Source organism: Mustelus asterias, chromosome 7 (assembly GCF_964213995.1).
Source record: "Mustelus asterias chromosome 7, sMusAst1.hap1.1, whole genome shotgun sequence".
NCBI classification, from domain to species: Eukaryota; Metazoa; Chordata; class Chondrichthyes; order Carcharhiniformes; family Triakidae; genus Mustelus; species Mustelus asterias.
Genome location: NC_135807.1, coordinates 42,240,092 through 42,267,210, shown reverse-complemented (window position 1 = coordinate 42,267,210; position 27,119 = coordinate 42,240,092). Strand labels below are relative to the sequence as shown.

At 40.4% G+C, this 27,119-nt stretch overlaps 1 protein-coding gene across 4 annotated transcripts in view; it reads left to right on the top strand.

Annotated features, from left to right (window-relative positions):
- Positions 1–25,054, top strand: part of plekhf2 (pleckstrin homology domain containing, family F (with FYVE domain) member 2) — a 44,525-nt gene extending 19,471 nt beyond the window's left edge. For 3 of the 4 annotated variants that reach the window (XM_078215961.1, XM_078215964.1, XM_078215963.1), the window contains exon 2: positions 23,999–25,054. In XM_078215961.1, coding sequence (XP_078072087.1) covers positions 24,007–24,753 — 747 coding nt within the window. In that variant the 5' untranslated portion in view covers positions 23,999–24,006 and the 3' untranslated portion in view covers positions 24,754–25,054. Of the gene's footprint in view, positions 1–21,650; positions 21,786–23,998 lie in introns of those variants that run through there. The other variant, XM_078215962.1, reaches the window with a different exon arrangement.
- Positions 25,055–27,119: the final 2,065 nt, after the last annotated feature.

Genomic DNA, 27,119 nt, shown 5'->3' with positions numbered 1-27,119 from the left:
TGTGGAGGCTGGGGACGAGCTTGGGGCTGGGACAAGGCTGGCAAAGAAGAAGAGCACTCTGGGGGAGGACGACCTCACTGGGCCTGGAGGTCTGGAGTGCTTATACTTCAATGCAAGGAGCGTAGCAGGTAAGACAGACGAACTTGGGGCCTTAATGCGCACGAGGAATTTGGATGTGGTTGCGGTGACAGAGACTTGGTTGAAAGAGGGACAGGACTGGCAGCTGAATATTCCAGGGTACAAGTGTTTTAGGCGAGACAGAGGAGGGGCCAAAAGAGGTGGGGGAGTAGCGGTATTAGTTGGAGAGCATATTACAGCGGTGCAGAGGGAGGACAATTCAGAGGGGTCGTGTAACGAGTCACTCTGGGTGGAGCTTAGAAACAGGAAAGGCGCAGTCACTATGTTGGGGGTGTACTACAGGCCCCCCAACAGCCCAAGGGAAGTGGAAGAATGGGTATGTCAGGAGATACTGGATAGGTGCAGGAAAAATAGGGTTGTTGTAGTGGGAGACTTCAATTTCCCTGGTATAGACTGGAAATCGCTGAGGGCAGGGACTCTGGATGGGGAGGAATTTGTAAAATGTGTACAGGAGGGTTCGTTGGAACAATATGTAGACAGCCCGACTAGAGAGGGGGCTATACTGGACCTGGTACTGGGGAATGAGCCCGGTCAGGTCTTCAAAGTTTTGGTAGGGGAACATGTGGCAAATAGTGACCACAATTCTGTTAGCTTTAGGATAGTGATGGAAAAGGATGAGTGGTGTCCCAAGGGTAAGGTGTTGGATTGGGGGAAGGCTAACTTTAGTGGGATCAGGCAGAAATTGGCAGCTCTTGATTGGGAGAGGCTGTTTGAGGGTAAATCCACATCTGGTATGTGGCAGCCTTTTAAGGAACAGTTGTTAGGGCTACAGGACAAGCATGTGCCTGTAAAAAAGGATAGGAAGGGTGGGATTAGAGAACCGTGGATAACCAGGGAAATTGAGGGACTGGTCAAAAAGAAAAGAGAGGCGTATGTTAGGTCCAAGCAGCTAAAAACGGAGGGAGCTCTGGAGGAGTACAAAGAAAGTAGGAAAGTACTCAAACGGGGAATTAGAAGAGCAAAAAGGGGTCACGAAATGTTCTTGGCAGACAGGATTAAGGAGAATCCCAAGGCATTTTATTCATACGTTAGGAACAAAAGGGTTGTTAGGGAAAAAATCGGACCTCTCAGGGACAAAAGTGGGGACTTATGCTTGGAGCCCAAAGAAGTAGGGGAGATCCTAAATGAATACTTTGCGTCGGTATTCACAAAGGAGAGGGATGTGTTGACTGGGAGTGTCTCGGAGGGGAGTGTTGAACCGTTGGAGAAAATCTCCATTACAAAGGAGGAAGTGTTAGGTTTGTTAGAGAATATAAAGACTGACAAATCCCCAGGGCCTGATGGAATCTATCCAAGGCTGCTCAGGGAGACGAGAGGTGAAATCGTTGGGCCTCTGACGCAAATCTTTGTCTCGTCACTGGACGCAGGTGAGGTCCCAGAGGATTGGAGGATAGCTAATGTGGTCCCGTTATTTAAGAAGGGTAGGAAGGATAACCCGGGTAATTATAGGCCGGTGAGCTTGACGTCCGTGGTGGGGAAGTTTGAGGGTAAATCCACATCTGGTATGTGGCAGTCTTTTAAGGAACAGTTGTTAGGGCTACAGGACAAGCATGTGCCTGTAAAAAAGAAGGATAGGAAGGATGGGATTAGAGAACCGTGGATAACCAGGGAAATTGAGGGACTGGTCAAAAAGAAAAGAGAGGCGTATGTTGGGTCCAAGCAGCTAAAAACGGAGGGAGCTCTGGAGGAGTACAAAGAAAGTAGGAAAGTACTCAAACGGGGAATTAGAAGAGCAAAAAGGGGTCACGAAATCAAGAGCTGCCAATTTCTGCCTGATCCCACTAAAGTTAGCCTTCCCCCAATCCAACACCTTACCCTTAGGACACCACTCATCCTTTTCCATCACTATCCTAAAGCTAACAGAATTGTGGTCACTATTTGCCACATGTTCCCCTACCAAAACTTTGAAGACCTGACCGGGCTCATTCCCCAGTACCAGGTCCAGTATAGCACCCTCTCTAGTCGGGCTGTCTACATATTGTTCCAACGAACCCTCCTGTACACATTTTACAAATTCCTCCCCATCCAGAGTCCCTGCCCTCAGCGATTTCCAGTCTATACCAAGGAAATTGAAGTCTCCCACTACAACAACCCTATTTTTCCTGGAGAAGATTCTTAGAGATAGGATGTATGCGCATTTAGAAAGGAATAAACTCATTAACGATAGTCAGCATGGTTTTGTGAGAGGGAGGTCATGCCTCACTAACCTGGTGGTGTTTTTTGAAGAAGTGACCAGAATGGTTGACGAAGGAAGGGCCGTGGATGTTGTCTATATGGACTTTAGTAAAGCGTTTGACAAAGTCCCTCATGGTAGGCTAGTGAAAAAGGTTGGATCTCATGGGATAAAGGGGGAGGTGGCTAGATGGGTGGAGAACTGGCTTGGTCATAGAAGACAGAGGGTGGTAGTGGAAGGGTCTTTTTCCGGCTGGAGGCCTGTGACTAGTGGTGTTCCGCAGGGCTCTGTATTGGGACCTCTGCTGTTTGTGATTTATATAAATGATCTGGACGAAGGAGTAACTGGGGTGATCAGTAAGTTTGCGGACGACACAAAACTGGCAGGACTTGCAGATAGTGAGGAACATTGTCAGAGGCTACAGAAGGATATAGAAATTTGGGCAAAGAAATGGCAGATGGAGTTCAATCCTGATAAATGCGAGGTGATGCATTTTGGTGGGAATAATGTAGGGAGGAGCTACACGATAAATGGAAGAACCATAAAGGGTGTAGAGACGCAGAGGGACCTGGGTGTGCAAGTCCACAGATCTTTGAAGGTGACGTCACAGGTGGAGAAGGTGGTGAAGAAGGCATATGGCATGCTTGCCTTTATAGGACGGGGCATAGAGTATAAAAGTTGGGGTCTGATGTTGCAGATGTATAGAACGTTGGTTCGGCCGCATTTGGAATACTGCGTCCAGTTCTGGTCGCCACACTACCAGAAAGACGTGGAGGCTTTGGAGAGAGTACAGAGGAGGTTTAGCAGGATGTTGCCTGGTATGGAGGGGCTTGGTTATGAGGAGAGATTGGGGAAACTGGGGTTGTTCTCCTTGGAAAGACGGAGGATGAGGGGAGACTTACTCGAGGTGTATAAAATTATGAAAGGCATTGATAGGGTGAACGGTGGGAAGCTTTTCCCCGGGTCGGTGGTGACGTTCACGAGGGGTCATAGGTTCAAGGTGAAGGGGGGGAGGTTTAACACAGATATCAGAAGGACATATTTTACACAGAGGGTCGTGGGGGCCTGGAATGTGTTGCCGGGCAAGGTGGTGGAGGCGGACACACTGGGAACATTTAAGACTTATCTAGACAGCTATATGAACGGAGTGGGAATGGAGGGATACAAAAGAGTGGTCTAGTTTGGACCAGGGAGCGGCGCGGGCTAATTGTTCTTTGTTTCTCGTTTCAAGGCTTCATTCTATGATCATCTTGCTGGTGCCAGTACAGAGCGAGACTGCGGATAGTTGGGAACCTGTCTCGGGGGCAGGGAATTCAGATGGTGTTCGTAAAGCATAAGTGGAAATGAATAGGGTTGGGAAGCATTTTCTGATCAGGGCCAGTGTGATCTCCTGGACTCGTTTCGATCGCCTCAGGGGGTCGGAGAGGAATTTCCCAGATTTTTTTTTCCCCATATTGGCCCTGGGGTTTACACTCTGGGTTTTCGTCTCTCCCTGGGGATCACATGGTCTGGAATGGGGGGGTGGGGGTGAGTTAATAGGTTGTGATGAACAAAGCATCGTAGCTGTGAGGGACAGCTCGGTGGATAGGATATTAGGATGTAGATAGGCTGGAAAATTGGGCGGGGATCCTGGATTCAGGATTCAATCCTGGACCGGGGAGCGGTGCGGGCTTGGAGGGCCGAAGGGCCTGTTCCTGTGCTGTATTGTTCTTTGTTCTTTGTTCTTAAATAGAGTTGAAAAAATAGAAGATAGGAACAATGTACCTCGTTCTGGACAAGATGATGATTACTCTTTTGAGACAGGTTTTTTCTTGTGTTGTGTGTTTGGGAGAATGAGTGAAACAACAGAACTGGATTAAGTATGATGTGATTTATTAAACCAGTGACGCATGTGAAGTCTTCTGACATTGAGTCATTGAAGAATAACCTTGCTCTGGTGCTAATACCTACAGTCCTTTCTTGGTCAAAATATTACATATACCAATAACCTGTTAATCTTTAATATTGAAAATAGTACTTTGAGGTTTGAGATTATTTGTGCCTTTTCTTTTGGTTTTGTTTCCACCCTGCCCAATCCCCAGCTGTTCATTTCAGATTGTTGAGTTACAAATGTATTAATTGCCACATGACAGCATGCAAATTAAATGTTTCAGTGGACTGGAAATGCCAGAATATATTAGAAGTGCAACTTTAAATTTAACTTGACAACTGTATTCCTGATCCTGAGTTTCAATGTTAGACATATGATTTTAAATTATGCACTGTCATTATCAATTGAGTGATAATTGACAAATTTGTAAGACATATTTTAATCCAAGCTAATATCGTGTAAGCAGATTGTGTAAAGTAGCCTTATGGTTACAGCTGATTCTCATTGTGGATCATGCATACGGAAACATAGTGGTTATACTACTGGACTAGTAACCTGGGGGTCCGGGTGAATGATTTGCATACATGAACAGGCATTTAACTTGTCCAAGAGATTAGTTTATTTATAAAACAATTAAACTGACACCAACCAAGTGTCACGTTTTAATTTGATCAGCTTACCAGTATAAATAGGTGTAGTGTATAAAAATTCTGTTGGCCATGGCTTTATGTATAGTTCTTAAAGCCACAATATTTTGGTACCTAAAGAAAATTTCTCTGTTATGTAATTTATTCTGCCATCAGTCTATAAATCACATCAAATAGCATGTCAAAAATTTCCTGTGGTCCTTAATGGGATTGAAAATGTAAATGTGCCCATCAGCAAGTTTAAAAAAAACTTTTATACTGGAAATGACTTACACTTGTATAGCATCTTTCATGAGCTCTCAATGTTATTAAAATACTTGAGAACCAGTTCATTTCAAGTGTAGTTACTGATAATGATGGGAACTGTGACAGTTTATTCATTTTGGATATGTGTGTTGCTGTCAAGGCCAGCATTTGTCATTCAACCACAGATACCCTGGAGTTGGTGAGCTGACGCATTAAACTGCTGCAAATATGGTGTAGGTGCACTCTCGGTGCTGTTTGGAAGGGAGTTCTAAGATTGAGATTCCCCAACGTTGAAGGAACCACAATGTAGTTAAGTCAGGATGGTGTGTGTGCGTTGCATGTAATGGTGTTCCAAATCATCTGCTGCCCTTGCACGTCCATGTGATAGTGATCGCCGGTTTGGATGGGGCTGTCAAAGGAGCCCTAGGGAGTTGCAGCTATTCGTCTTTGTACATTTCAGTGGTGGACCGACTTAATGTTTAGGTTCATGCATGGGGTGCCAATGAAGCTGCCCATTCCTGGAGAGTGTCAAGCTTCCTGAGTGCTGTTGCAGTGACATGCATCCAGGCAAATGGACAGTATTCAATCACACTCCTGACTTGTACCTTTTATAGATGGTGAACATATTTTGGGGACTCGGGAGGTAAGTTACTCACCTCAGAATTCCCAGCCTCTGACCTGCTCTTGTAACTAAAGTATTTGCAAGCTTGTCCAGTTCAGTTTTGGTCAGTAGTAACCCCTTGGACGTTAATGTAGCATTCAGGGATGGTAATGTTATTGAATGCCCCGGGGAGATGGCTAAATTCTTTCTTGTTGGAGATGGTCATTGCCTGGCACTTGTGTTGCACAAATGTCATTTACCATTTATCCCAAGCCTGAATGTTGTCCAGGTCTTGCTGCATATGGACATGGGCTGCTTCAGTATCTAAAGTGTTGTGAATGGCACTGGACATATTGTGCAATTATCAACAAACTTCCCCTCTTCTGAATTTATGACAGTCATTTATAAAGCCCCTGAAAATGGTTGTGCCCAGAACACTTTCCGGAGGACGTAGTGCATAGCAGTGAAAAAAATCTAAAATGTGCAGAAGAAAAAGGTACTTTGGGTATTCATTTTAACCATTTAAACCAATTTTTAAAATACCATCAAATTTGAATTAAAACGCACAAATCTGTAATGTAGATAATGCATATTTTGAGACATTCTCATGACAAAAATGTGTTCCAACATAAAAAGGGGAATATTACTTCCACAAAACCACTCTGAAAATGTTCAAGTCTTCAGTGGTTTGACTTTGTGTTTTAGACTATCGGTTTATGGGATTGCAGGAAAAAGGAACTAATTCTTTCACATTTGTATGTTAATTTTGAAATGAAAACTCTCACCAATTTCAAGAGCTTAGATTTATAATTTAATCATTATTCCCCCACCTCTGTCCGTAATTATAAGTCACTTTAATTCTCTCCAGTGTAGTGAGGAAGTCTCATCAGTTAACATGTATATTTGTATTATATAGTATTTATTTATTCAGCACATGGGGTTCTGTGGAGTTGTTTAAGTTGAAATGGATGATGTGCTGTTTTATAAGGAGGAGCATTGTCATGTTCTGTGAAAGGGACCTGTCCCACGAAGCCATAAATTTATTTTCAGCTGGCTGAGATTACTCGGAGGCTAATTGGTCTTAAACATTCTCACTTGAGGCAATAAGGCATAATCTGATACTGAATGAAGTTAGAAATATAGAAAAACTACAGCACAAACAGGCCCTTTGGCCCACAAGTTGTGCCGAACACATCCCTACCTTCTAGACCTACCTATAACCCTCCATCCTATTAAGCTTCATGTACTCAACCAGGAGTCTCTTAAAAGACCCTATTGAGTTCACCACCACCACCACCACTGACGGCAGCCGATTCCACTCGCCCACCACCCTCTGTGTGAAAAACTTACCCCTGACGTCTCCCCTGTACCTACCCCCCAGCACCTTAAACCTGTGTCCTCTCATAGCAGACATTTCCACCCTGGGAAAAAGCCTCTGAGAGTCCACCCGATCTATGCCTCTCAACATCTTATATACCTCTATTCGGTCTCCTCTCATCCTTCGTCTCTCCAAGAAGAAAAGACCGAGCTCCCTCAGCCTATCCTCATAAGGCATGCCACTCAATCCAGGCAACATCCTTGTAAATCTCCTCTGCACCCTTTCAATCTTTTCCACATCCTTCCTATAGTGAGGTGACCAGAACTGAGCACAGTACTCCAAGTGGGGTCTGACGAGGGTCTTGTATAGCTGCATCATTATCCCCGGACTCCGGGGATAATGATTATTCATTATTGGTTATTCATAGATTATACGTGATTTGCTTTATTTTTGTACTTTATTTAAATGTAAGAGGCAATGCAGCGTAGAAAACGTGAGAGGTAAACGCAGGTATGGTGTACATATTCTTCTGAGTATATAATGCACTGACATACATTTTGGTTAACTATTTGGCTAATCATTGTTAATTTGTGCTACAAGTTTCTCTGCCAACTGGACGAAATGCAGGTATATTCCACTTTAAGCAAATTTCTTTCAGTTGATTAGGTGATATGCAAATTTATGCTTTACTCTGAGAACATCCAGATCATTTTGTTTGCCATTTGTCCTCTAATCAAAATTTGTAATGTTCAAATTGATTTTAAGCGAAAAACATTAAGTAATGGTTCAAAATTTCTGAATTGGTTAATCTTACCTATAAAGTCATTTGTGTGCAGTTTCATCACTGTTTTAATTTGAAAGCCTCAACGCCTCTTTAAAAACCTTGGGCTAAAGCTTATCATTTACGTATGTTACTTCAGAAGAAACAAGACAGATGGCAGGCTGCCTCTTATTTATACTCAAACCCTGAGCACGTTTTATTTCAGTGAAAAGTCCTATTTTGCCTTCAGTGCAGTTAAGAAATTTTCCTTTTCAGTTGAATATACAGTTGCAATCAATATTTTGTTTATTTTTCTAATAAGTAAAATTATCTGACATTTATGTCAGACTCCTATTTATTGACTGCAGCTCAACATTCAACACCATTATTCCATCGTATCTCAATATATGTGGGCAATAAATCAAATCCAGTCTTTGAGGTATTGCGCCCCACTTCTGTGTGGTAGTTCAGCACCTCAATTTCTTCCTCTCCTTTCCACAGTCTGTTCTTCAATATAATGCCACTTGATTTGACCACCAGTTTAAAGTGCTTTAAACACTGTCTTTGTTGGCATGCAATCACTTTGAACATAAGCCCTAGGAGCAGGAGCCCCTTGAGCCTGCTATGCCATTCAATACATTCGTGGTTGGCCTACTACACCAACTCAATTTTTTCTCCATATCACCAAAAAATCAACCCTTTGAATGAAGACCTATGTGTTAAATGGATCCCCCTCTTATCCTGAGAATATGATACCTAGTTCTACACACTCCAGCTAGGAAAACGGAATCTCAGCATCTATTCTGTCAAGCCATCTCAGAATTTTACATGTTCCAGTGAGATCACCTCTCATTTTTCTAAACTCCAGAGAATATTTTTGCAGGTAACATAATAACAGTACTATTTGAGTTCTCATCAGCTCTCATGGACAAGCACATTCATGTCCTATGAGCTGAACTGACCAATTTTGTCATACAATCTGAGTATGCACCCTGGGGAAACATTAAGACCTAGTTTTGTTGTCTACTTGTATTCAAGATTTATATTGAACAGTTCAGAGGCCAAGTAATATGTCAAAGCAGGCACTTTGGTGCTTGTTGAAATTGTCAAGCTAGTTGCCTCAATGTTGGTTTATGATACTGCAGTGGCAATTACAGTTAGTTATTGAAGGCAGCTCAAATCATGGCTTGAAACATTCACAAAAGTACGTTCTTTTGTATTTGTAGTGGATGTAGAGATTTTGTGACTAGAAATTTCTTACACCTATTTTTAAGCTAAGTAACGTTACACAACTTATTTCTTATTTTTCTTTGATTTATGAAGTTTAATTCAAATTATTAGATTAAGACTGCAGATTTGTATTGTTGCTTTTGGGTAGACTGATTAATATCTCCCGTGGTGTGTTTGCGGTAAAGACTAATATCGGTACATGGTGAAAGCTAGAAGATGCCATTGTCATGTGCTCTTGACATTGTGTTCGGTTACAGATTGTAGATTTGGAGATGGCATGGAACTGGTATGTGAAATGAAATACTGCATTTCAAAGATGCTTTATATGTTTGGAGAGTCAAGGCAAAAGATAGTGTGCTCCATATCATTGTTAGAAAAGTTTAGTCCTTCCCCTGTTTGCACTTAGCCTGAAGCTAGAAAGAGGGATCAAGTGTATTTCTGTAACATTTTTATGCCACCTTTCTTGTGTGTAGGTAAAGAATCACAAACTTCAGCATGGAAGGAATTATGCTGATGGTGCTGGTGGTAACACCTTAACTGGCTCTATCTAATTCAATTTCCTCATTCTTTTCAGTTTTGATGAAGGGTATAAGTGGACTACAGAAAGCTTAGACTTCTAAAATATATTTGGTAAAGTTCTGCATCAAAGTATATGAAGTCAAACATAAAGTTGTTAGGATTTGGAAAACGTCTTGGGGATTGATGAGGTTATTTGACAGGAATAAAGCAATGGGGTATTTGTTAGAGAATTTTCCTGGGGTTGGGTGTTAAGCTGAGTGCCCATTCCTTCTATTAATCAGCACTATTTTGAATTTACAGTCATTGGGTTCAGAAATTCATAAAGTGGGAAAATTAACTGTGGCAGTGAAATCGGGAAGCCCAGCAAAAACCTTGATTGATTTATGTACATTTGGAATGTTAACCTGCATTATTCTTTGCAGATGATTGAAGTATTTTTCCATTATTTTCTGCTTTTACCCAGCCTTTCCCTATATCCTTTTGTATTCAGTTTCCAAATACTGCGATCACACTTCTTTTAAAATGTCACAGTATTTTTGTTCTGATATGGCTTGTATGCACGTGTGCTCAGAGGATTGGGGGAAAGGAGGAGCAAATTTTTCTGAAACTTCCCCTTTGCTAGTAATAAACCAAAATGTATACTTTTTTTTGTTAGTAATAAACCAGTGAAACGTTCTTTCACGGTTAATGTCACACATTCTCATGATTTTGAAACACTTGATTAGATCTCTCAGCTTTTCTGTTTCAATGAAAAAGCCCAAACGTTTTGAAGTCTTTATCACTATAACTTCGAATCACTAGTACCATTCTTATGGATCTTTATCTTGCCGGTACCTTTTTCATGGATTTATGTTCCATATTGGGATACCCAGGACTGCACGAAGTGTGCCAGCCTAAACTGACCCAATCTCTTTCACAAATCATACATGCGTAGATACATAGAAAATGTTTAACTGTAGCAAACTGCTCTTTCGTAGAAACTAATAAATCAATTTTGTGTTCTGTGGGAGAGCTGTGAATAAATGCCTTCAAAGTTAGATATTCTTCTCATCCCTTGCATGCTTACACAGTAAAGCAGTATGCTCTGCCTGGATGAATCTTCAATTTTGAGAAAAATCAGGCCCTACCAGATTCTCAGCTCCCTCTGACAAGTGCACAATGTGTTTATTTCAAGTTGTCTGTCTTGTAAAATTCAAGTTTTTAAAATTTTATCCTGCTCTGATCTTTTGTATGAATCTTTACCTTTCCTATCTTACGATTAGTGTTGTGAACATGCTTCTAAAATATATTAATACCAGCACTCTATAGAAAAGTATTATACTTGTTCCAATATGCTTTCATTGTATTTTGTTTTTTTCTCATCCTACCAGGCCAAAGCTCTGGGTGTGAAAGGACAAAATCTATAATTACTTTGTTTTGGGCCCTTTTCAGGGTTCATAGGGACATAAGGTCGATCTTAATTCATAATTTAAAAAAACTTCTATTACTTGACTGCATTTTCCTCAGTTGTGAAGATATTTAATATGTGAGTAACTAATGCAAATTCGCCAGCTTTCAGAACATCATAAACCAAATTTTCCTGTCAAAATAATGTTGAGGCTCATGGTTTTGCTGTTTGCTTTAGTCAAAATGACATCCTGCTGTCTTTTTCACCATTGGAGCAGATAGTTGCTGTATTTATGTGGAAGATTTGATCCAGATAAAGTATCATCTGATCCAGTCCAAGTAACTGTTTAATTATGTGATGAGTCCTAATTATTTCCAGTCAGCCTCTGGCATTGGCTTGTTGGACTAGGAGCATGATTCTCATTCAGGGGCATACATTGAGTTAGTTTGTTCCCAGGAACTGAAGTCCCATCAATGTGTTAACACTGGCAAGAAACTGTTCAGGTGCTCTCACTGTGGGATGGGGTTCAGGCAATCAGCTGATGTCATTGTATATGAATGCATTCACACTCGGGAAGCCATTCACCTGCACCAAGTTTGGCAAGGTATTCACTTAGTTATCCACCTTGCAGAAACACCAGCGACTTCACCAGTAACTACGGTGGTTGAATCTTGCTGTTCAGGATTGAACCATTTTCATTGGGGTCTGTTTCTGCTGATGTCAACTCCAGCCCAGTCACAAGTGTTCTGGATAAAGTGCAAATAAATCAGCTTTGTGTTTAAAAAAATTAATCATTGCAAGTGTGGAGTCTCATTCCTTAAGCTTTTTCATTGTAGATTTCAAAAATGTCAAATTTAAAATTTTACTTTGTCTCTTTTCATTTTCTACCTCTCTCTCTATATATAATTTGACACTGAATCTCCCAGCTCCAGTCTATACTTCCTTCTCTGCCCTTGTGCTGTTATTTTGACAATCCAGTCTGATTTGGTCACGGAAAACAGGTTGCATACCCTGTTCGCTAAAGTCCCTGTCCTGTTTCCTCACAATCAGCTCACAGTTTCAAAGAATTGCAAAGAGCTTTAAAATCTAAACATGCCCAGGATGAATCTAACTAATTTGGTGTTCTACTACAGCAAGAATTAATCCATTTTTCAGCTTTTCAGCTGATATTTCTGTGCCACTCTGATGCGCTAACATAAAATTTGTACCACTGAGATCCTGGGGTTAACTTGAGATTGCATTTATTTTGACCTGGGGAAGCAACCTTTAGAGCTGTAATTTCTTGACAATTTATATCAATGACTAGAATGAAGGGACTGAATGAATGGTTGCTAAATTTACTAATGACTCAAAGATCGCCAAGAAAGTAAGTTGCAAATTAAATTTTGGCAGATGGAGTCTAATATGCGAAAATGTTAACTTGTCCACTTCTATCAGGAAGAATAGAAAAGCAGCATATTATTTAAATAGAGATTGCAGAACTGTAAGGTGCAGAAGGACCTGGGTGTTCTGATACATGAATCTCACAAGTGAGTATGCAAATATACTGATTAGGAGAGCAAATGGAGTGTTGCTGTTTATTGCAAGGATAATGGATTTTAAAGTAGGGATGATTTGCTGCGGTTGTACAGGGCATTGATTAGGCCACATCTGGAGTGTTGTGTACAGTTTTGGTCTCATTTAAGAAAGGAAATAAATGTTTTAGAGGCTGTTTCGAGAAGCTTCATTCGACTGATGTCTGGGATGTGCTGGGTTATTTTACAAGGAAAGATTGGACAAGTTGGACCTGAATCCATAGGAGTTTAGAAGAATGAGAGGTGATCTTACTGAAACATACGTGATGGGGTGATTGTGAGAAGATGTTTCTCGTTGTGGGAGAGACTTGAGCTAAGATACAAAGTTTAAAATAAGGGATCTCCCATTTAAGACTGAGATGAGGAGAAATGTTTTTGAGGGTCATGAATCTTTGGAAAACTCTTTCCCCAGAAAACAGTGGAGGTATTTATTGAATATTTTTAAGGCTGAGGGATTCTTGACTAACAAGCGAGTTGAAGATTATCGGGGAAAGGCAGAATGTGGAGTTGAGGCCATGATCATATTGAATGAGGGGCTGACTGGTCTACTCCTAATTTGTATATTTGTATGTAATTCAATACTACTTGGTTTCTGTATATACAAAAGCAAAATGCTGAGGATGCTGTAAAAAAAAGCAAAAATGCTCAAAATATTCAACCGGTCAGGCAGCATTTGTGGAGAGAAGCAGAAGTTAATGTTTCACATTGACAATCTTTGATCTGAACGTTGTTTTGAATGCAACTGATTTGGAAACAGATTTTTAAATTTACTGTAGCCTTTTCAGCAGATATTTGGTATAATCAGTGAAGCAAGTGGATAAAGTGTATTTGGTGTGAAGATTGCAAACCAGTTGATTTTGCTGAGTCTTATCTTGTTTAAATGTTTAACGTGCATCATCATCAGCATTTCTATTGTCAGATGCCTCTTCAGCTCATCCAAAGGTCATCCAAAGACTGCACAGACTAGCTCCTTGCTACAGGAAGGATTCTTTGTTTTTGTTACTGAAGATTGAACCTTCACTAATATCGGAAAAGATTATAACTTTTTTGCAAATATTTGGTCTACCCTGAAAAAGTCTCCATTTTAAATTCTTGTGTTTTGAGGGTTTTACATCATCCAGAAAAATATGTAAAGTAATATGTAGATTACATGTCAAAGCAAGTTTACACAAAGTATAAAATCATTGGATACTGTTTGTTTTTTAGTAGGAACATTGAGGTCACATTACCTTAATTAAAAACAATATTGTCTATGTGTAAGCTTTAAATTTTTGTGCTTCATGTTTTGCACATGAAAGCATGAATTAAAAAATCCTATTGGTAAGACTGAACTGAACAATCAGAATCCACTGATTGAGATAAAACTGATTGGTGCTGCACTGCATGTGATTGTTGCTATGAGCAGTTATTAATCATAAATCAGTAAGTACCAAAAAAACAACAAAAGTACTGAAAGAATTTTTATCCGTGTTTAGTGCAGCCATTTTCTTTTAGAATATAGGGACATGCACTTAGATCATAATATGGTTAAATAGAGTCAGATGGTTTTATGAAAGGTGGAGAGTACTTGGCAAATTGATTACTTTCTTTGAGAATATGACTAGTAGGGCAAATAAAGAGGTGTATGTAGTGTGTTTGATTTTCCAAAAGAATTTTGGTAAAATGCCACAGAAGATTAATATGCAAGGTAAGGGCTCATGGAGTTGGGGATAATTTATTAGCGTGGATGGAGGTACATTCATGTACAGGAAGCAGAGTAGGGATCAATGAGGTATTTTCAAGTTGGCAGGCTGTAACAAGGGGAGTGCTGCAATTATCAGTGCTTCAGAAATCTGGACAAGTTACAGCAGGCATCTCAAACCACTGGCAAAGTACCAATATTGATGCTTTTGGTTTATGTCCTTAACCAGCACAGGCAATTCTGTCCATTGAGCTTGCTCCCATATCCAATTAGATTATGGTTGAATTGATCATAATTCCAACTGCCCACCTTTGTTCTGTAACCCTCCATAGCATTGCCTAAAAATGTCAGTTCCAGATTTTGAATTTTCAATTGACCACTAGCCTCAACAGAATTCCAAGTTTCCACAACCCTTTGTTTGAAGAAGTGCTTTCTGTCATTACCCTTGAATGACCTAGCTTAAATATTTATGCCCTTTGATCTGTATTCCCCCCACAAAAGGAAAGAGTTTATATTTCTATCCATCAATCATAAGCACCTCAACTAGATCATTCCTTAATCTTCTATACTCAAGGAAATGTGATTAAAATTGTCCAAGGTGCTTCACAGCCTTCTCAAACATTTGATACAGTTGATTAGGTTAGATCAGATAACAAATCTTGGTTGAAAAGATAGGTGTGGAACATTTTGAAGGAAGAAAGAGAAAAAGGAAGGAGAGAGGAATCATGAGGGAATTTCAGAGCTACGGGGCCCAGCAGTGGAAGACATGGATGCCAATTTTGTTAAAAATTAGATTAAAAATTGGGGATATGCAGTCGGCCAGAATTTGCGTGTTTGAGGGTTATAGAACATAGAAATAAATACAGCACAAACAGGCCCATCGGCCCACAAGTTGCGCCGGTCATGTCCCTACCTACCTAGGCTTATATATAGGCTTACCTATAACCCTCAATCCTATTAAGTCCCATGTACTCATCCAGAAGTCTCTTAAAAGACCCTATCGAGTTTGCCTCCACCACCACTGACGGCAGCCGATTCCACTCACCCACCACCCTCTGAGTGAAAAACTTACCCCTGACATCTCCTCTGTACCTACTCCCCAGCACCTTAAACCTGTGTCCTCTCGTAGCAGCCATTTCAGCCCTGGGAAAAAGCCTCCGAGAATCCACCCGATCGATACCTCTCAACATCTTGTACACCTCTATCAGGTCACCTCTCATCTTTCATCTCTCCAAGGAGAAAAAACCGAGCTCCCTCAACCTATCCTCATAAGGCATGCCAACCAATCCAGGCAACATCCTTGTAAATCTTCTCTGCACCCTTTCAATCATTTCCACATCTCTCCTGTAATGAGGCGACTAGAACTGACCACAGTACTCCAAGTGGGGTCTGACGAGGGTCTTCTAAAGCTGCATTATTATCTCCCAACTCCTAAACTCAGTCCCTCGATTGATGAAGACCAGCACACCATACGCCGCCTTAACCACCTTCTCTCCCTGCGAGGCCGATTTACGAGTCCTATGGACCCGGACCCCAAGGTCCTTCTGATCCTCTACACTGCGAAGAGTCTTACCCTTGATATTATACTCCTTCATTCCATTTGACCTGCCAAAATGGACCACTACACATTTATCCGGGTTGAAGTCCATCTGCCACTTCTCCGCCCAGTCTTGCATCCTATCTATGTCACGCTGCAGCTTCTGACATCCCTCCAACCTATCCACAACACCACCAACCTTCGTGTCATCGGCAAACTTACCAACCCATCCCTCTACTTCCTCATCCAGGTCATTTATGAAAATGACAAACAGCAAGGGTCCCAGAACAGATCCCTGGGGCACTCCACTGTGACTGACCTCCATTTCAGAAAAAGACCCATCTACAAGCACTCTCTGCCTTCTGCAGACAAGCCAGTTCTGGATCCACAAGGCAACAGCCCCTTGGATCCCATGCCCCCTCACTTTCTCGAGAAGTCTTGCATGGGGGAACCTTATCGAACGCCTTGTTGAAGTCCATGTAAGCCACATCTACCACTTTTCCTTCGTCAATGTGTTTAGTCACATTTTCAAAGAACTCCACCAGGCTCGTAAGGCACGATTTGCCTTTGACAAAGCCGTGCTGACTACTTTTGAGCATACTAAACTTCTCTAAATGTTCATAAATCCTGTCCCTCAGGATCTTCTCCATCAACTTACCAACCACTGAGGTTAGAGTCACCGGTCGGTAATTTCCTGGGCTATCCCTATTCCCTTTCTTGAATATAGGAACCACATCCGCAATCCTCCGACACCTCTCCCGTCTCCATCGACGACGCAAAGATCATCGCCAGAGGCTCTGCAATCTCTTCCCTCGCCTCCCACAGTAACCTGGGGTACATCCCATCCGGACCCGGCGACATATCTATCTTGACGCTATTCAAAATTTCCAACACATCCTCTTTTTTAATGTCCACATACTCAATCTTTTCAGTCCGCCTCAATCCTGTAGTACAACCACCCAGGTCTTTTTCCACCGTTAATACCGAGGTAAAATATTCATTAAGCACCTCTGCTATTTCTTCCGGTTCTGTACAGACTTTCTCACCTTCACATTTATATAAACCTAACCGTCGTCTGTGCAACCTATCCTCATAATTTAACCCTGTTAACCTGAATATAGTTCTTGAAAATAGCGGAATGGTTGCACCAAATAAACCTGTTGGACTTTAACCTGGTGTTGAGACTTCTTACTGTGGCTACCCCAGTCCAAGACCGGCATCTCCACATCATATTCTATCTAAGCAGCCTGGGTGCACTTTATTTGGGAATGAGCCATGCAGGGGATAAATGGTTTTGCAGCAAACAAGGTTCTCTTTAAGGTGTGCACATGTGTGACTGCACAGTGCAACAAGCTGACACACTCAGCAAACAGGTTAGAGCAGTGATTCCCAAAATAATTTACAATCGGACACCGTTTTAACATTTGAAAGTTAAGTCCCAGATGTCAACAAAAAAGCAATAAAACAGCATAATTTTCAGTATAAAATTATTGAAGTTTATGCATTAAATATGAACATATAACATAAATGAGAATCTGTATTTTAACCTATTTTGTAAAAATATTCCACATATGTATGTAGATTTAAGTCAAGCTTGCCATATTCCCTAGTGATAGACTTAATGAAGGTCCTTTTCTGCTTTCTGGTCCAAGATTGAGCATGCTCCATAATGCACTTTGCACAATCATGATCTTTTTGGTAACAATGTGCAACAGGATGCTGCCATCTTTATAGGGGCAATGTGCAGCAGGCCGGTTGCCACCATCTTTATAGTAGGCAATTACCCTACTTCATATTGGTCTCTATAAAGGTGGTGGCTTGGGCCAGTATTTATTGCCCATCCCCAGTTATCCTAGAGCTGAGTGGCTAGGCCACTTAAGAATCAAGCACATTGCTGTGAGTCTAGAGTCACATGTATGCCATGTCAGGTAAGGACGGCAGGTTTCCTTTCCTAGAGGATATTAGCGAGCCAGATGGGAGGCTGAGAATTTACAGCAAGTAACTTACCTTTGATTTTGATTTGATTTATTATTGTCACATGTATTAACATAATGAAAAGCATTGTTTCTTGCGCGCTATATAGACAAAGCATACCATTCATAGAGAAGGAAACGAGAGAGTGCAGAATGTGGTGTTACAGACATAGCTAGGGTGTAGAGAAAGATCAACTTACTGCAAGGTAAGTCCATTCAAAAGTCTGACAGCAGCAGGGAAGAAACTGTTGGTTGGTATGTGACCTCAGACTTTTGAATCTTTTTCCCAAAGGAAGAAGGTGGAAGAGAGAACCCCTTAACTCCTCTAAGCCTGTTCACTATCTATATGGCACAAGTCAGGAGTATAATGGGATACTGTTCGCTTGCCTGTATGAGTGCAGCTCCAACAGCCCTCCAGAAGTTCGGCAGTATCCAGGATAAAGCAGCCCACTTGAATGGCACCCCATCCACCACCTTTAACATTGACTCACTCAACCACCTGCACAGTGGCAGCAATGTTTACTATATACAAGATGCGCTGCAGCAACCCGCCGAGGTTCCTTTGGCAACACCGTCCAAACCTGTGACCTCTACCATCTAGAAGGACAGGGCGCAGATGCATGGGAACGCCACTACCTCGCCATACTGATTTGGAACTACATCGTTGTTCCTTCACAATCGCGGGATCAGGATCCTAGCATTCCCTTCCCAGCAGCACTGTGGGTGTATCTGCACCACATGGACAGCAGTGATTCAAGGAGGTGGCTCTCCACCACCACTTCAAAAGAATTGGCATTGGGCAGCGAATCATGGTTTCTTAATGAGAACCATGTTCCATGACAGAATCAAAAAAGTTGTAGTAAGAAAGAATATATGTCGTGCCTCCTGAGGCAAATTATACATTTGTCCTCCACAATTTTAGTACTGGTAGTGTCTCAAAACCTGCAATCTCGGGATCAGGCAAATGTCAAATCTTGCTGGATTTCAGATGAGGCAATTTGGGTCAAGTTGGGTTGGGTGGGATCAAATTTTGCTTAGAGTGTAGGAATAGATTGGCGCATCAAGGACAAAAGGGATAATTAGGCATCACACAGTGCCAATGCCAAGTTGTCGAGTTAAGATTTTAAAAACATTTTAAAATTGATGCATGGCACATTCTAAAGGCTTTTGGGCAGCTAGATTTGAGACACTACTGTATTAACTGGATATTATTAGGTGGATTATTGTTATAATGAATGAGTGCCAGCAGAAGTTTAAAATATTGGTAAATTTTTCTTTTGGATCTACCAGCATTAACAAAGTATCTTGACTCCATTGAGCTGCAGCTTCCACCTTGGTATAAGTCAGGAGGTGTGGTGTTAGTGTACTGCTCAACCTGAAATGAAGCTCCCTTCTCCATACCAGCTGTTACCAAAACCATTCTCTTCCACATCTGCAAAATTGCCTCATCCATCTCACTTCTATCATTTACTTATTGCTATCAATACCTGCTGCTTCATGATGTGAACCATGAATCTTTTGTAATCCTTTATTAGGTCTGGGCATCGCTGGCAAAGCTGGCATTTGATTCCGATCCTGAATTGCCATTGCTGCGTTAAATAACTGATCTATATGACTTTTCTGTTCTGAATAGCTTGCTAGACTCATTAAGAAAGCAGTTAGGAGTTAATTACATAGAATTTAAATTCATTAATGGACTCAAACAGCTGGTGTGGTGGGATTTGAACCTCTGTCCCCAGAGTATTGATCTGGGCCTCTGGGTTGCTAGTCCAGTGATATTACGACTACTTCACCATCCCCCCATTAAAGTTTTAAAGTTTATTTATTAGTGTCACAAGTAGACTTACATTAACACTGCAATGTGAAGTTATTGTGAAAATTCCCTAGTCTCCACACTCCGGCGCCCATTCTGGTACATTGAGGGAGAATTTAGCATGGCCAATTCATCTAACCATCACATCTTTCAGACTGGGAGGAAACCAGAGCACCCGGAAGAAACCCATGCAGACTCTGCATAGACAGTGACCCAAACCGGAAATTGAACCCGGGTCCCTGGTGCTGTCTCAAATTGACTCGATCTTTCTGTTCTGTACTGCACACTCAGAACAAAAGATGGGGTTGGATGCAAACCGCAGGTTTATTGATCAGCTGTTAACTTGACAATGGCTTAATCTAGACTGAGGCAAAGCCTGTACAAACGATACATGTGACTAGACTCTTAGTGATCATGCAACCACACAACAACCCCAAATATATAACACATTCCTATCCAGCCTCCTTGCTGCAACTCTCCGTGACCATCAATGCATCCGGTACCCCACACTGCTGGCCAGGAACGTGTAAGGTCCTGCTTTAGGGTATTAAAAAATCTATTTATATTGCATAATCAAGGCTCTTAATTTACTAATAATCCATCAAAATGTGAAAAGTGAGTGTCGCCTTGAGTATCACCAATACCAATGCTCAAACCTGGGGAATTACAAACCTGTTTTTCAATGTTGTTTTGAACTCTGGACAGTGAACCTTTTGTAAGTTTGAGTCGATGTCTGATTAGTTACACCCAGTACTGTGTCATGGTACTGTGTTGATAACTGCACAGATTGATTCTGAATGCTTTCAAAATCTCTCAATTTTCCTGCATTGGCCTATAGTGAGTCAGTTGAAGACAGAAAATGAACATAAACTGGGGAGAGAAGTAAATGGAGAATATTATAACTCTCCTCTCTGGAGACAGGATATCAATGCACAAATATGGTAAATGGGATATGGTTTTGATTTTATGGAATCCTGATACCGAAATCACACTCTAAATTTGTGCTCCATGTTCCTGCATAGCTTTGAGTTTTACAATGGTAAACATGGAATAAAAAGTCAAATTGTAAATACTAGAAATCTGACATCACTGCTGCAACTATTCGGCAGTTTGCATCTGAAAAGAAAAATAATCCAGGTTTATTTTCTAGCCACTTTCCTTTGTCATCACTGTCTTCCTTGATGATTTCTGCGCACAATAATAAACTTCTGTCTATTTTCAACTGTTCCATTTTATCTCCATTTTTGGCTTCTTCGGCCTTGTTAATAGACTAGTAGTGTACAACCGGACCAGTACCAGTTGTTTACTGTGGCATGTTACATGTAAAATAATAGATGATTGTAGAAGCTTCAAACGGTGATCAAAATTCATTTCTATCTCCAATAGCCTGTTTCTAAATTTATGCTTGAAATTTACATTTGATTTGTTTTGCTGTCCTATTCTAGGGTATTTCATATCCCTACAGTGCAGAAGGAATCTATTCAGCCCATCGAGTCTGCGCTGACTCTCCGATAGAGCAACTTGCCTAGGGCCTACACCTATAACCCCACATATTTACCTTGCTAATCCCCCTAACCTACACATCTAAGGGAAAATTTACCAAGGCCAATTAACCTAACCACATCTTTGGACTGTGGGAGGAAACCCACGCAGATATGGGGAGAACATGCAAACTCCACACAGACAATCATCCAAGGCCAAAATTGAACCCGGGTCCCTGGCGCTGTGAGGCAGCAGTGCTAACCACTGTGCCAACCACCGTTGACACCACTGTGCCACCCCTGCTTGCCCTTCTTGAATTATTTAGATCTAAAGATGCTCCAATTTAACTAGAAAACATTATCTATGATTATCAAATTGAGATACATAAAGAAATTTCTAAACTCCTTTCAACATGTAGTCTATCATAATAGCTGCTGTTATTATGGTATAGCAGCAACTATGCAAGTCCACAATTTGCAACTTAGAGCTGTTTACAGGTACAGAATAGGCTAAAATCTTTATCACTTCCAGGAATCGTTCTTAGCAGGTTTAATAGGGTAAGCCACTTAGTTGTGTCAAATTGCTCCTGCAGATGTTCAAGTATAAAGATTGCAATCACCTTCTCAGACAACCAAGAAAGGCCAATCAATGCAAAAGATGCCCACAATCCAGGAAATAATTTTTTTAATTTATTGCAGCAGAAGTTAAATCCACACAACCCTGAAGCTATCCTGAAATATTTGTTTGATCCTGGAACTAGAAGCAGTGACTCGCAGAATTTGTTTCAGCTGGAGGCTGGAAACTTAACTTCTGGCAACTCTGTACATCAGAAATTGGTCAGTTGAGCTGCCAGACAAGCCTGCTATGCTTCCCTCAATGTGGGTATGCTCTAGCAGCTACCTCACACACTGGGCTCAAGTGAGCCCCATTGCCTTAAAGCATCGTGTATTAAGCAAATATTGCTGACTTTATATGCTAATCTATCTCTGGCTATCTCTACCCATGGTTTGTATTGCTTGGTTTCAGCAATTGTTCACCTGTAAAGTGGGAACAGGGTTATCTTCTGTACCTATTTGCAAGGACATGACCGAATCTGTTAACATTGGTTAATGTTATTAACTAAAACGCTGCATCTGTGAACATCTAATTCTGCAATGAGAGGAAATTAATTACATATTTAAAATGTTAATATTTAACAGTTCCTTACAGTCATTCCTATCTGAGTAGTAATGAATGACACACCAGCCTTTATAGGTGACTAACGAATAGGAATCTAGCAGTAAAGTTTAAGTAAATTGTTGAATAAAAACAAAAAATTCTGGAAATACTCAGGTTAGGCCGTCTCTATGGATTAGTAGTTCAGAGATGCAGAATGATTCTCTGGGGACCCTGGTTCAAATCCCACCATGGTGGGTAGTGACATTTGAATTCAATAAAAGCAAAATCTGGAATTGCAAGTCTAATGATGACTATGAAACCATTGCCAATTGTCATGATGTCTGTGAAATATTCTATACAGACACTTTGACCAGTTTATTACACTTGTTCAAGTGCCTTTACTTTGAGGCAGACAAAGGACTGGTTCAAACTTAGTTTTATTAAAAACACTCTCGGATTAAAGAAACAATCCTTTTGCAATAGATTAAGTTAACTTTCCTCAAAGTAGGCTAATTGCCTGAGAGATATTACCCTGTCTGGTAAAATCGATTGGGCTGTTGTATTCAATTCACTGAGCTCATGGCAATTGATGAACTCGGGGTCCTCTTAGCATGAAGGTGGATCTCGCACGCCCTCTTGCACTGCCCCAGTTCACAGTAGGTTTGGTCGAGCCTCCGTTGGAGTTTGTCTTGGATATGGCTGTTTTACCCTTCTCTTCCCTTCTTCGAACGTTCCCTGGTTTTTGGCCAATGGGTAGCTTTGTCAAAGAGTTGACACAATATAATGGGCTGAATTTGACTGCATGCAAATAGTAAATTTATTTAGGCTTGTTTATGATGGTAGGCAACTCCATTGGTTAAGAGACGATTGGAATTTTCCAGTTTCCTAACAAACTAAATCTCTCCGTCTTTACCTCTTTCTTCCTTTAAGATATTTCTTAAAACTTTGACACAACCTTTGGTTTTCTTCCCTAGTAGACTTTTATGGATAAATGTTTGATTATGCTTTGTAATACTCCTCTGAACATGCCTTTGGATGGTTTATTGTATTAAAGGCGCGAGATACATATAGGTTGTTGTGATTGGAACACAGGTCAACATTTTGAGTAAGTTATAAAGGAAATTTGTTTTTTTAGTGGACATTTTAAAAGGCTATCATTATAATTGAGTAAAATGAGAGCATAGGAGGTTGACAGTTAATTTGTCTCTTGTAGCATGCTTACCAGATTTAATTCTATCAAAGGTTATCAAATCCAAGTGTAAAGTTAACTAAGGAAACCAAACTGTCAAATTTGTATATTGCTGTTAATTAATGATCAGGGCTGAATATCAAAGGTTTATTTTCTGCAAAGGGATATTTGCAAATCAGAGTAACTCATTGTGGCACTATGATTGTTAAACTATATTTGAAAATATCCAGTAGCTCAAACTATAGTGCAAAAGGAGAACATTTGGTCCATCATGCATGTGCCACCTTGCTGAAATAACTTTCTGCTTAGTCCCGTTCCACAGCCCATTAATCTTTCCCCAACTATTTATCTACTTCCTTTTAAAAGTGGTTAAGGATTCTGCTTCCGTCATTTTCTAGTTGAGCATTTCATCTCCTAACAGTCCATTAGAATACAAAGCATTTGCCATCTTTCCATTATATACTGCCCAGATACACTCCCAATAGCTCTCTTCATAGAAGTGCATTAATGATTTTCATCCCTTGTGATGTAATTGCCTTGCCTTGTCCCTCTGCCTTGCAAAAAAAGGTGCCCAGGTTATATAGATTTCAAACGTTTCATGGTTTTAGTCACCATAACTTTGATAACATGTTTTTTTGCCTCCAAAGCAAATGTTAGCTTGATGTAAAACTATCTTGTAATTTGTGTCTTTCTCCTTTACAGAAAACAAGATGGTGGACCGCTTAGCAAACAGTGAGGCAAATGCTCGACGCATTGGCATGGTTGAGAGTTGTTTTGGAGCAGCTGGCCAACCTCTGACTATTCCCGGTCGAGTCCTCATAGGCGAGGGAGTTCTTACAAAGCTCTGTCGAAAGAAGCCAAAAGCCAGGCAGTTTTTCTTGTTCAATGATATCCTTGTTTATGGTAATATTGTAATCCAAAAGAAAAAGTACAACAAGCAGCATATAATTCCATTGGAGAACGTTACAATTGATTCCATTGAAGATGATGGTGAGTTGCGTAATGGCTGGCTTATTAAGACTCCAACCAAATCCTTTGCTGTTTATGCTGCTACTGCCACTGAAAAATCTGAATGGATGAATCATATTAACAAGTGTGTCACCGATTTGTTGTCAAAAAGTGGGAAAGTACCCAGTAACGAGCACGCTGCTGTTTGGGTGCCTGATTCAGAAGCGAATATATGCATGCGTTGTCAAAAAGTCAAATTCACACCAGTCAGCCGTCGACATCACTGCCGAAAATGTGGATTTGTTGTGTGTGGGCCTTGTTCAGATAAACGGTTCCTTCTTCCCAGCCAATCCTCCAAGCCAGTACGTGTGTGCTCCTTCTGCTACGATCTGCTCTCTACTGGCCAGCTGACTGCAACTCTGCCAAATCGCTCTGAGTTTTACCGTGGATCCATCCAGTCCCCTAGAAATTTATCTGATGAAGATGACGATGACGACAGCAGTGATTAAAAAGTGAAATGTCAACTTTGGTATTTAAATAATTGGAGTAAAACTTCAAATGAACAGTTTTTGAGGTGTTAACTTCACAACTTCCTCCTGTGACAATTAGCCATAAACTATACCTGCAAACCTTAATACAAAACTTGTGCCTAAACGTTGGATGAACTAATGTTTTCTACTCTATCTTCTGCTGGAACACACTGCTGACTGAAAAATAACATTCTTGGCCAGTTGTAACCATGATCATTTTTAGATATTTGATTTACTTTCTGGCTGCATGAAAAAAATAAATCTTATTGCCCTCTGTCTACATTATTTTGTGTGATTTTCCCAAATATTTAAAATCAAAATCTCCTTGTTAACGCTATGAAAAGGACATTGGAAGCGGCAATGTTGATGTGAAGGTTGAAAGATGAATACTCATATATAAACACTATACTGTCAAACAATGATATTGGCCTGATTCACATTCGTTTAGGATAGGATTAAAATGGTATTGCTGTATCAAAACTAGGTTTCTGAGCGAAACATATGCAGGAAAGTCAAATTTAATATTGCACATCTAGATCGAGGCCTTGATACGTTTTCCTCATGATGCTGAAAAATTATAATTTTTTTCTCCATTATCTGCTGTCATGCTCCAAATATCTTGTTTAATCTCAAACAAAAAAGCCACATTTTGTAGAGCTCTTCCACAGGTGGTAGGATAGTCTGTTTAGTACAGGTTCTGAAGCCACTCTGTAAAATGCTATAGAGCCTCTGGAGAATGTCGTAAAGTCAAGATTGCTTTGGGAAATGGAGTTTTTCCAGATTAAACCTCACTTAACATATTTATAGACACATTTCCTTGATTATGCAGTAACCTTATTAATACCTTTCATGAATAAAGTTTCTTGAGTCCAATTCAAAGTCACCACCAGTGCACATGAACAAGATCGTCCTCCCGCTCTTCACTCTTTCCTCCCAACCCCCCACCCCAACGACTTCCCTGCCAAATTCTTACATATTCAACAGAGGAGCTAGACATTGACATTACCTTTACCCAAAAAGCATCTGGAAGCAAAATTCTTTTTATTAAAAGTAAAATACTGTGGATGCTGGAAATCTGAAGTAAAAGCAGACAATGCTGGAAATACTCAGCATATCAGGTGACCTCAGGTGAAGAGAGAAATAGTGTTAACATTTCAAGTTGATATCTTCTGTCAGAAATCTTTCACTACTTTGTTTAATCGCTTGTCTTGCTCTATTGCATGGCACTCATCAGTGCTAACATTCTGTTTATATTGTAATACTCAAGAGATCAGTACATTTAAAATTAATCAGCACAATTCATTGCAGTTTGTCTGTGATTTTTAAACTGCCGGAACAAATAAATATGAATTTGTTGTATGTCATTGACTTCTATGGAATCAACACCAGGACCTCATTAACTGATTGGAGAACAGCATTGGAGAAATTGCAGTTTTATTAATTTCACCAGTGATTAAGAACAAACTATTCATCAGTATGATGGCCCATACCGTTTTTGTCACTAATTAGAAATTGAATTGCAAGAAAGATTTTGGAGTATTGTGATTTCTAATTACCAGAATGATGGCAGTATTCGTGAATTACTGGGACCAAGGAGTTTCTATTCCAACCTTCATAGTAAAACTGAAGTAAGACCAAATACCATGTTTTTGTCAAAATATGGCATTTATAAAGAAATATAGCACAAGTCTTTGTTTAGTTACTGAAATGCTGCTTTAGCTGGATTAAATTAGTGATGATTTTGAAAGCCTCTAGGGTTGTGCTTTAAACATTGAGCTATAAGATCATGAGCTGAAACCTGGCATTCAGGTGTTTAATTTCCTAAGCAGTGAATAGTCTTAATTAGCTGAGAATGTTTAACAAATTCATGCATATGAGCAAGTTGACAGTGGAAGCTGGCAGAGAACAAGAGGTAACCTGGAAATGGGAATTTCCTTAGACCATGTAGTGCCTTGACATGGCAAGTGTGTTGCAAGGAATGCAAACCCTTTGTACACTGGTAATATTTTACAGGGAGTTTTATTACTAGCTAGATATTGTGTAAATGTTGGCTAATGAGCATAATCCTGTACAAAACTGTCCATCTTTTGCTTTTCCTTTTGTAAACATGAATCATTTAGAATATTTTAAAAACCAAAATGAAACAATATCCTAACATTTGTAACACCAGCTGTGGAATAGGGTGCAAGTTTATGGTGAATACAAGATGTTGTAGAAATATTCAATCTTTGTTACCTTATGCATTTTTTAAAATATCTGTGTGCAACACTAGTTTAATGATGTGAAACATTTGTAATAGCAAACAGCAACAGGCAGTGCTCCATTATCCTCCAAATACCAATTAT